This window comes from Pediculus humanus, genomic scaffold, assembly GCF_000006295.1.
Source record: "Pediculus humanus corporis 1103172107513 genomic scaffold, whole genome shotgun sequence".
Classification (NCBI taxonomy): Eukaryota; Metazoa; Arthropoda; class Insecta; order Psocodea; family Pediculidae; genus Pediculus; species Pediculus humanus.
In genome coordinates, this window is record NW_002987129.1 from 30508 (window position 1) to 42991 (window position 12484).

The 12484-nt window shown below is 22.5% G+C and overlaps 2 protein-coding genes across 2 annotated transcripts in view; one reads left to right on the plus strand and one right to left on the minus strand.

Annotated features, from left to right (window-relative positions):
• Phum_PHUM165950 (Neuroligin-3 precursor, putative) overlaps positions 1–3349 on the minus strand; it is a gene marked incomplete at both ends in the record, with an annotated part of 7251 nt that extends 3902 nt beyond the window's left edge. The window contains 2 exons of the mRNA XM_002424927.1: positions 2684–2815; positions 2902–3349. Coding sequence (XP_002424972.1) covers positions 2684–2815; positions 2902–3349 — 580 coding nt within the window. The remainder of the gene's footprint in view (positions 1–2683; positions 2816–2901) is intronic.
• Positions 3350–6964: 3615 nt separating this feature from the next.
• Positions 6965–8238, plus strand: Phum_PHUM166060 (uncharacterized protein; the record flags this gene model as incomplete). The annotated part of the gene is made up of 4 exons (XM_002424928.1): positions 6965–7124; positions 7228–7842; positions 7929–8056; positions 8206–8238. 4 exons carry the CDS (start codon positions 6965–6967, stop codon positions 8236–8238), a joined length of 936 nt encoding a protein of 311 aa, XP_002424973.1.
• Positions 8239–12484: the final 4246 nt, after the last annotated feature.

A 12484-nucleotide genomic window follows, 5' to 3' on the forward strand; every position in this document is an offset into this window, starting at 1 on the left:
AATTCAACTTATTATTATTATTATCATCATTACCACCACCACTGTTTAATTTTAAGTTTAAAAAAAAAAAACAAAAAAAAAAACAAAAAAAAGGGATTTTGGTTGCCATTTTAGATTTTAAATTTAATCTGAAATCAAATATACTCTTTTTATTTTTGCACCCTCGACAAAAAAAATAAAATAAAAATAATAAATAAATAAATTTAAATTTAAATTTAAACTTATTTATAGGTTTGGGTTCTTGATTCAAAAATATTTTATTTAAACTTTCAGTAAAGCAATAAAATTTTTATTATTCGCCAATTGAAAACGTTTTTCTTTAAAAATAAAATCACTTGTTTGAATTTTCTTTCGGGCCTCAAGCCAAATTGGAAAAATTTTCTTTTTTTTCTCTCTCTCTCTTCCTACCTCCCACCTCCCCTTTCCTCCCACATTTCACTTAAATTTAAAAAACAAATAATAAGAAAAAAAAGTTTTGTTTTTCTCATTAGTGATAATTAACATTCAAAACAACAACGACAACAGCAACAGCAGCACCAATAATAATAATGATAATAATACTAATAGTAATATGATTATTATAATATTATACATTTATTCATTTACCATAATAATATAATTATATAATTTAACACAGTAAATCAATGTATAAATTAACTTTCTCTTTCTTACCATAATGAAAATGACGCGAAATGACGTAAAATTTTAATCTTATTAAATATCATATTATTACATATCACTAACATAATCGTTATTTAAAATTTTTTTTCTTTTTTTTTCCCATTCATTTATTAAATAATTTTATAATAAAATATCACATTTCAAAACTTTAAATAATATGAAAAGATTCACAATTATTATATTAATATTTAAAAAAAAAAAAAAGAAAGAAAAGGAATTAAACGTTTTTTTATTTTTTTTTTTAACGGTTAAAATATTAACGCAATTTTTATCGCGTCGGTTTAACATATTTTAACAAAAAAAAAAAAAAAAATTTCACAGCCTCCTTTATTTACGTTTTTTCCACTGTCGTAGGGCCCCGAAAAAAAAAATTTTTTCTGCTTGTTTTGTTTTGTTTTTGTTTTTCTCTCTCTCTCTCTCACTCGATTTATTTATACGATAGACATTATTTTCAATTTTAAACGTATTTATTTAATGAAAAAAATTTTTTTTATTTTATTATTTTTCTCTTTTTCTTGTATGTGTGTGTGTGTGTGTGAGTATATATATTACGTATCGTAAAAATGTGACGGCGACAAACAGTAATAACGACAATAACGGTTATAAATGAAAATATATTAGATTGTTACAAAAAAAAAAAAAAAAAAAAAAGAAATTTTTTGATGTTAAAACTAAGTGACTGATGGAACCATTTTGTTTTTTTCTTTTTCTTTACTTTCTTTCTTCCTTTTTAGTAACATTTGTTAAAATGTTTTCAACTAGTTTTAAGGAGGGGGGTAAAAAAAAAAATTTTTAGTTTCTTCTTTGTACATAAATATCAGTTTTTATTATTATTATTATTATTATTATTATTATTATTATTATTATTTCGTTTTTTTTTCTTTCATTTTACGCGAGAAAAGAAAATTAAAATTTTTTTAAAAGAAATTTACTTCTCGCCTTCTTTTTTTTAATATTAATTATTATTTTATGCATGATGATATTTTTTTTTTTTTCTACCCGTTTTTAAAACTTTTTTTTTTTTTTCCTTTTAAAAAAAAAAAATTATATTAAAAAATCAATAACTTGTGCGTTTGTTTGTACATTCACGTACATATATATAAATATATAAATTTATATAAAAATTTTATAAAAAAAACAAAATATATATATATTTATATAAAAGTTTTCAACGCCATCATATTTTTACGCGCCATTTCTTTACATGGGGGGAGGGGAGGGAAAGAAGAAATTTTAATGCAAATTTTCGATCGATATTTTTTTTTTTTTATAACCTTAATTTAAAAAGGAAATTTAAAAAACAGAAGGGAGACACAAAACAAAAACAAAAACAACAACAACAACAAAAAATTTTTAAATTTTTCAACGAAGCGTTAAAAAAAACAGAACAAACATTTTAACATCGTCATCATTGAATTTTTTTTTTTTTTTTTTTTTTTTTTCGCAGAAACGTTAATAATAAATTAAACGTTAATAAAAAATTTTAATAATTTTAATTAATACATACATGAATCGATCGGAGTTTATTTTTAATTTTAAAAAATTCAAAAAATAAAAAATTTTTAAAACCCACCAAATAAATTCACTAAAATAAGTTTGAAAAAAAAAAAAAAAAGAATATGGCGGACAATAAGTCCATCCGATACAAAGAAGCTTTTAGTATAAAATAAATCTGAATTAAAATAAAAAAAAAAAAAAAAGGAGAATGAAAAATGGCGTTGAATTTTGGCTTAAAAACCAAATGCAATCCTTTTTATCTATATTTTAACTTTTTTTTTCTTTTTTTTTTTCTTTCTTTATTCCGCCTCTCTCTCTCTCTCTCTCTCTCTCTCCTTTCTCTCTCTCCTCTCTCTCTCTCTCTTTTTAGTAAAATAAATTAAACATTAATAAAATTGTTGGATTTTAACCCGCGATAAAGTTTTTTTTTTTTTTTTTTTTTTTTTTTTTTTTTTTCCAAAAAAATTCTTACATACATACATAATGAAAATTTATAAAAACTTACCCTGAGCCGGAGCAAAAATATTCAGGTACAAACAATCTTCGCTTTGATTGGTTAAAAAAGGAAGAAGCCTTTTTAAATATTCCAATCGTCCTTTAGGCATTTTTTCCAATGCCGCCGTTTCATTTTTTATACCTGATAATTAAATATCATGTTATCATTATCGGTTTTTTATAGGGCATTATCATAAGGTAAACGGATGGGGGGGGGAGTGGGCATACCTGGAAGTTTTTGTGGACAAACGGGTCCCATTTTATCCGCCATTCTAACACCTTCCCAAGGACTTGGAGTTCTCGTCGGTGAAAATCTATTACTTCTCACGGGGGGAGTCGCATATGGAACTCCCAGAAAAACTTCGACAGGTTTTAAATGTTTCACGTGATCCATCGGATAAATCATACCTTGAAGTTTTCCATACCTGGTTTCGACGATTCTCGTACTTTTTATGGGTAACATCCCTGAGAGTGTCGCATTTATTTCTTGCAATAATATCAACACGAATAAAATCCAATTAAATTTCCAACGTTTTCTTCTCCAATCGATTTCTTTTCCCGTGTCACGTGATATGCGACGGCCATTGTGCAATGATAATAATAATAATTTAATAAATCTTTCTATACTTAATTTATTTGTACTGTATAACAAATATTTTATTCGGCTTTTAATCATTTCTCCCTGTGATAATAATTATTAAATTTTTTTTTCTTTTTTTTTTTTTTTTTTTTTTTGTTTTTGTTTTTGGGCGGGGGGAGAGTGTTAAATTATTACAGCCGTTTTTTTTTTTTTAAATTCCGACCTGTCCCCCCCGGGTTAGACCTTCTTTATCCCTTTTAAATTTATATCCGGGTGACCAAAAAAAAAGAAAAAAAAAAAGAAACCTTAAACCCTTAACTACCTAATAAATTAATATATAAAATGCCTTGAAAATAAAATAATTAATAATTAATTAATTAATTAAATTGTTTTAACCAAAAAAAAACTTTTTTTGTTTTTAAATGAATAAAAAATAAAATTAATTTAAAATTAATATTAATAATTTAATTTATTTGAAATTAATATTTTATATAGTAATTTATTTGAAATTAATATTTTTTTTTTTTTTATAAAAATACATTTAAATAAAATTTAAATTTAATTTAATTTTCTTATTATTATTATTATTGTTGTTGTTTCATTTTTTGTTGTTTGTTGTTTGTTAATTCAGGTAATTTACAAAAACATTAACATGTTTTTTGTATCTATTAAAAAAATGACATTGTTGTAAAAAAACTTTCTTTTCATTTAATAATAATAATAATAATATTTTTTACCTCTATATTATTGTTACCTTTACACATTGTTTATTTAAAGGTAAATATTATATATATATATATATATATATATATTTAACATCTTATTGTTTAAATTTAAAATTTTATTATTCAAACATTTATTTCAAATTAGAAAGTCTTTTTTTTTTATCACTTTGCCCGTTATTAAAAAATGATTCTAAATACCTTGGGAAAATGGTTTCCTTTTTTTTTTTTGTTAAATTACTATTTTCCTTTAAATAATTCATTATTTTATTATTAATTAACTTTTTAAAATTATATTTGACACGATTAAATAAATTTAAAAAAACCTTAACCTTTCTTAATACGTCACTGCGTTTGTTGAATAACCTTGAACTAACTCGCGCAAAATAAAAAAAAAAAAAAATTTGCAATGGTGGCAACCCTTTTAAAGATACTTTATCGTCGTCAAATAATAATATTAGAAAAATTATTACGCTTATTAATTACTTATCGTAGATGATATTTTTCTTACGTTTCCGTCCTTTTGTCCTGTTTGTCAAAAAATTTTATCGTTTAAGGTTTCGCCTTTAGTCAGTAAAAAAAAAAAAAAAAAAAAAAAATTTTTTAAATTATCTTTGTTCATTTATAAACGACATTAGTACTTTCGGTAAGTTTTTTTTTTCTTTTTAAATAAAAAAAAAAAATATTAATAATTAAATCGGGTGTTGATAAATGGGTCAGACAAAAAAAAAAAAAAAATTTTTTTTATTTTTAACGGGAATCATAAAACAAAAAACAAACAAACAAAAAATTAATTTCTCATTAGTACACGAGGGGCTACTAATTTTTATTAGTTTAACATCATATTAAAGTTTAGTTTTTTGTTTCTATAAAGTTTTATTATTATCATTATTATTTCTACCCGTTGAAATAAAATTAAAATAAATTTTTTTTTTTTTTTTTTTCTTTCTAATGGTTTTTTTAATCAAATGAAACAACGGTGTAAAGGAAAATAGAGTTGAAAAAAAAAAAATAATAATAATAAAAAATGAAAAAAAACATTCTTTCGTCGCACACATAAACATATTTTTTATTTTTCTTACAATTTTTAAGTAATTTAAATTGTAATAATTTTAAGATGACTCTTAATTTACTACGATTTTCCATTACGAATATATTCAACTTGAAATATTTGTCTCTTATGCCCTTACGCTCTTTCTATTCCTTCTCCATAAGAAATATATATAACCGTTTAAACAATGTAACAATTATTATTATCATTTCTATGGTGATTAAAAAAAAAAAAAAAAAAAAAAACGCAGACGAATAAAAAAAATTTTTTTTTTTTTTTTTTTTTTGGTACGAACTCAGTTGGGCTTTCATTGTTGACGACTAGTCAAAGGTAAATTTTTCTACTTTATTTAAAATTAAATAATTATTGGTGAAGGATACGTAGTACATTAAAAGTATTATTATCATTATTTTATTTGAAATATATATATATATATTTATAATTATTTCTCAAAGGAAAGAAAGGTAAGATTCTTAAGTACTACTAATAATATTATTTGCTTTTAATTATCGTAAATTTGTTTTTCTTAACATCAATTCAAAGGTAAAATTTTTGAATTCGATTTGAGGATTTTGTAACGGAAAATGGAGACGACGACGACGACGACGACGACGACGACGACGACGATTGAATGTTTGTGTATAATATTTTGAACGTTTTCAAATCGTTTACATTTAAATTTTTTTTAAATGTTTTATTCTCGGTATTTTCTTCTTATTTCTAGTTATTAATTTATTTCTTTTTATGTATTTTAATTGATCATTCCCAAGAAATTCACATAAATTTTTTTTACTTATAAAAGATTTGTTGTAGGGGACACCGGATATGAACGTTTGGGTCATTTTTTTTTTTTTTTTTTTTTTTTTTGTTTTCCTCGAATTGAACCCGAATTATCATCATCATTATCATCGTTTAAAAAATCATTCAGGTATCTTATAATAAATTTTTTTTAATTTTATTGTAATGACAAATATCTGATGACCCTTTTTTCTCTCTCTCTCTCTCTCTCTCTCTTAGAAAAAAAATAATCATGACATATTTTAGCTTGGAAATAAATGACTCAAATCTTGACAAAATACCTCCTCCTCCCCCCCTTTTATTTTTTTTTGGGGGAGGGGTGGGATTATAAATAAGTTTTATGCTGAAAAAATTAAAAAAAAAAAAATTATTTATATATTTTATTTATTTAATACAAAAATATTGTTAGATATTTGAAAATGTTTGTTTTTTTTTTTCCAATTTGTATTCACGAATAGAAGGAATTTAAAACGGGGGAAACCCCCTCCCCTCTCTCTCTCCCTCCCTTCCCTCTCTTCCCCCCGTTAATCTTAATTTCAATTAAATTAAAAATGGAAAAATATTTTTTTTTTTTTTTTGTTTTGACTGTTTTTGCTGATCCGACAAAATATTCTTTATTATTATTATTATTATTATTATTATTATTATTATTATTATTATTATTTATTAGAATAAGCTCGAGTGTGTGTCTTATAAGATAAATTTAGTTTTATTTTATAGTATCATCATCATCATCATCATCATCGTCGTCGTCGTCGTTATTATTATTATTATTATTATCATTTGCACCAAGAGGGTTTTATCGATGACGGTTCAATAACTTTGTTTGCGTGTATGTGCGTGTTAGGTAATTAGCAAATAATAAAATTTCAAAATTCAATGAAAAGGAATTATCATCTCTTTGTTGTTGTTGTTGTTGTTGTTTGTTTATACTTTTTTTTTTTGTCCAGTTAAAAGGTTTGGTTGTGTCCCAAAAATGATTTTCAATGATAATATTCCAAAAATTTTTGGTGGGGTTTTTTTTTTTTGATATAAACATTGACTGTGACCCCATTCGAAATGAATTTTGTTTAATATTTTTTTGTTGTTGTTGTTGTAGGTATTTGAAACAAACAGAAACAAAAAAAAAAGGAGGGAAAAATGCAAAGTTTCGAAGGAGAAAATTCATCATTTAATAATAATAATAATAATAATAATAATAATAATAATAATAATACGGATGTTGAAAACAAACAGGAAAAAAATTTATCACCATTAAATTATTATCATCCGTTTCATTCGACTTTCGATCCTGATTTTGGTAAAAAAAATTGTTATAAAAAAATAACGTCAAAAGATTTAACGGGTTGGAATCTATAATAATAATAATATTAACGATAATAATATTGACAACGATGTTAAAGTTAATAATTATTCAAACAATGGCGGTGGTGGTGGTGGTGAGTCGTCATCATCGCCGCCATCTTCCTCGTCGCCATCTTCGTCAAAAGTTTTGGATTTTAATAATATTAAAAATTCGTCGTTGGATTTGGATGGAAGAGAAAAAGAATTTGATTTAACGACCGTTTTAAATTCGAATTTAAATTTTCATACAAAATCAAATGTTTGTCTTTGGCAAAATCCACAAAGAAACATCACAGATTATTTATCTTCTCCCAATCATCATAATAATAATAATAATAATAATTATGTGAAAAATTCGCCCGATGATAAATCTACGAGATGTAATTTTCGAGAATTCAATACTAATACTAATAATAATGATGATGATGATAGTAGTAGTAGTAGTAGTCATAATAATAATAATAATTTAAGAGGAAACATTCGTCCCGGTTTATTTTTAGGAAATTTTTACGATGAAAAGAGAGACGGTTTTTGTTTGGGAAAATCCGTTATGACTTTACCGCAAGTTGTTGCATCCGGTGATCCTCAAAGGGATCATTTAATGAATCCCAAATTATTGTATCATCACAAAGAAGTTCAAGAAAATCCACAAGTGATGGAATTTCAAAAAGGAGGTAAACGTTATGTTTTTTCCTAATTAATTATTTTAAAACGTAGACTAGTTGGAAAATGGTTTAATTTTTTGTTTTGATTGTTTCAGGAGCACACACTCGGCCCATGATGTGTAATTTTTGCAAAAACAACAAAGAAGTACCTGATATTTATTTAAATCATTATTTATACGATCCGAAAACGAAAAAATTAACTTGCCCGGTTTTGAGAAAACACGTTTGCGAGGTTATTATCATTATTATTATTATCAAGTCCTATAATTACAAGTTAAAAATAATTATTATTATTAGTATTGTAATTAACATATATGTTTTTTTGTGGGGGGCGCGGGGATATCAAATTATAGATTTGTGGAGAAACTGGAGATCGCGCACACACTCTACAATATTGTCCGATAAACAAACAAAGAGGATTCCAGGCGAAGATACCTGTTTTGTTAAAAACAAGAACCATTACGAATTCAACAGGGAAAATACGAAAGAATTAATATTACTATTATTATTATATAAAAAATGAATATTGTTTTTTTTAAGTAAGGGTATTTGAATGATAATAATAATAATAATAATAATAATAATATGACATGATTTTCACGTCCGAATCGTGTCAAGGCAAGATATAAATATTTTAAATTATTTAATAAGAAAATATCAAACATACCTGAAATTGATGTTAAAGGAAAGTAGAAAATGTTTTTTTAATTAATTTTATAGACATATCATTTACATATTCAAATCGAAGCCATGGCGGTGCTGCTGTTGCTGCTGCTTCTGCTGCTGCTGCGGCTCCTGCTGTTGCGTACCTGTAAAAAAAAAAGAAAGAAACGGTTGGGAAATATCACAAAATAAATAAATTATAAAATATTTATTTACCGAATTGAAATCTAATGTATTATTTTGTATTTATCGCAAGCGGGAGGGGAGGGCAAGGGGGGGAACTGAAAAAACACGAAAATTGACTTAATTTTTTTAAATATTTTTTTAATAATTAAATCATTAAATATTCAAATTTTTTATTAAATAAAATAAAATAATATAAATGGACGGTTATGTTCTTTTTTTTGTTGTTGTTGTTGTGCGTTTTTGTAATCTTTAAAAAAAAAAAGAAGAAAAATTATTATTAATTATTATTATTATTATTATTGTTTACATTTGTACGTACGAATGTTTTGTTTTAAATATCATTATCATTATCTAAGAAGTAATGTTTTTTTTTTGTTTTTATTGTGATGAAAAACTTTATATTTAATCATTATAAAAAAATTTCAATTGATCGAACGGATTTACTAATATTACATTTAATAATACATTATTATTATTATTATTATCATTAACGATTTCAATTATAATTACATAGAAAATTATACTAACGAAAAAAATAATTTAAATTTTTTTTTTTTTTTTTTTTAAATTTAAAATTGATTTATATGAATTATTGTTGTGTAAAGTAAAGTTTATAATTTTCCTTTTTTTTCTCTCTTAAAATTTTGTGTAGTTAAAAAAAAAAAAAAAGTAATGAATTGTAAATTTATTCATTTAAAAAAAGTTTTCACGGTTTGAAAAGCGGGGGTGGGGGTGGGGTAGGAGGAAGGAGGGGAAAAAGAAGAGAGAAAAAGGAGAGAAAAGAAAAAAAAACTTTATCGAAATCGTACAAATTGGATATTTTACAAATTTAATTGTTTTTTTTTTTTTTATATCTTATTTTATTTTTTATTAATTTAATTATTTATTAATTAATTAATTAATTATCTATTTATATATAATATTTATTAATACTCTTTTAAATCTTATTTTTCAACACACATAATAAGAAAATAAGTTTTTTTATTTTATTTTATTTATCAAAAAACTTTTTTTTTTTTTTTCTATCGTTTGTAAACAGATCAATAAAAAAACAATTGAAATTGAAATCGAAATTGCAATTGCAATTGCAAAAATTTTAATAATTTATTTTCGTGTCATTTTTATTTATTATTCATTTTATACAATTAATAAAAATCGGAAAAAAATTTAAATAAATAATTTATACTAATCTAAATATCTATCTATCTATCTATCTAATCTGTATAATATAAGAGTAAAAATTATTATTATTATTATTTGTTAATTTTAATCTTTTTCTATTTATATAATTTAATTGTAAACAAAAAAAAATTAATAATAATAATAATAATAATTAAAAAATAAGAAGAAAAAAAAAATGTTTTAAAATAATGACGTTGACATATAATTATTATATAAATATTATTATTATTGATTTTAATTTTTATGTTTGAATTAATTAATCATTTTAATTATGATAAATATTTTTATTTTATCATTATTATTTAAATAATGTTTTTTTTTTTTTTTTCTATTATTTAAGTATCATTATGTGTTGTTTTTATCATTTTGTATTGTTTTTTTTTTAATAATAATACATCATACATCCATATCCATTGGATTTATCATTTTCTTTCAAATTTATTTAAATAAAGTTGTTTTTTATATAAATATATAAATGTATTTTAATTTTCCTTTTAGTTAAAAAAATTATATAATAATAATAATAATAATAATAATAAAGGGAAATATTGTGACAATTGAGTGTGGAAATTTTAAGCCTATAACTTATATATAAAAATAAAGTTCACGTTTCATTTTCACGGATTTAGTTAAATATTTTATAATAATAAAATATATATATATATATATATAATTAAACAAAGTCTCAAATTAATAATAATAATAATTTCCCATATGATCAATTCTTTACTCATAGTTTAAAAGTTTTATGTATCCTCCTCAAATTCATTCCTTAATAAAGTTACCACCTATTGAATTTTTTTTTTTATGGAAAATTTTCTCTCTTTCAAACATTTAAATAATTTACAATCATTTATTTATTATTATTATTATTATTTTCTTAACAAAATTCTTTATGATTATTAATTTATAAATAAAATTTAAGAAAAAAAAAAAAAAAAAAAGATGGTGGATTCATTATGATGTGAATCAAATGATGAAATTTTATAAATTTACATACAAAAATTTTTATTACACGCACACACGCACACGCCCACACACACACACACACACATACATATTCATAATTTGATTGTTTTATATTAGAATATTTTACAGGTGAATTATAATAATACTTTCTTTTTTAAATTTAAAGATTAAGAAATATAGCTAAAGGGGCCACGACATATATATATATTAATTTAAATTGTTTTTAATTTTTAAAAAAAAAACCGTTAAAACTTTATTTTCTTTATTAAAGTTTATTATTATATTCGTTGCTTCTGGTTGTAAAAAAAAATATATGAATATAATTTGTAAAAATTTAAATTTAAATATATATGTACATCATATTAAATTTCAAGGATAAATTTCATCGTGGAACGTTTTTTTTTTTTTTAAAAAGAAACTTTTATTTTACGTTATATTTAAGGATTTTGTGAGAATCATTTTACTATTTATTTGACAGGTAAAAAGAGAAATCAGATGCCCAAATCTCTCTCTCTTTTCATAATTCATTTCGGTAAAAAAAAGAATGTGTTCAAAATGAAAATTAATTATAATACAATTATATACAATCGCTAACGCTTTCATTTCAACACTTTGAATTATGAAATAAGCAGAAGAGAAAAACTTAACAAAACAAAAACAGTGCTACCAACCAACCAACCATTCATTCATTCATTGGTAATGTTATATATCTCGTCGTTCGTTAATTTTAAAAATTTTCTCAGAAATTTCACTTTAATATAATAATAATAACAATAGAACAAATAATTAAATTTTACAAAATTTGTCATTTTTAACGCATGAAAAGATCAACAATATTTATTTAAATAATATTTAATTGATAATTAGTGTCTAATTTTATGTTATTTTGCGGAAGATATGAAATAATTAATTGAATTCCCTAGAAAACTTTTCCAAGCATCGTCTCCTACGTCGTTGGGGTATCATTTACTCATAAAAAAAATCAAAATACCCCCCTCCCACCCTCCTTTTTTTTTATTTCAGGTTGGATTACAAAAAATAAGCGACGACATTATTATTATATTTTTTCCTTATTAAAATATTTCAAGTTTTAAAATTATTTACATTATAAATTTTTTTTTTTTTTTTATATGAAATTTATTTTTACACAGTTATGATTTTGTTAATTTAAATTTATTTTTAATAAGAACTCACAAATTTTTAATTTAAAGCTATATATTTATTTAAAATAATTATTAATATTAATTGTTAAAATTTGTTTAAAATTACTCAGCTTTAACTTGATATAAATTTTTAAAAAAATTTTTTAAATATAATTTTTATATATAAAAAATAAATATGAAAATGTTTTGTTGACATTTTGAAGGGAGGTGGGGGGGAAAAATCAAAATTTAATGTTTTCTTTCTTTATATATATATAATATTTAAAAGTTGAGGTTTATCCAATAATTTATTATAACTAGTCAACAGGTGACTATAGAGTTTTGAATTCCCTATTTTTATGTAAAAATACCTTCCACCACACTTTTTTTCCAATCACAATTTGAATCTTATAAATAAAACTCTCTACGTTATTATTGTTTTTTTTTGTTTAAATTTATTTTGGAATCACAAAACATGTTTTTAAAAAAAAAAAAAGGTCATAAAACGT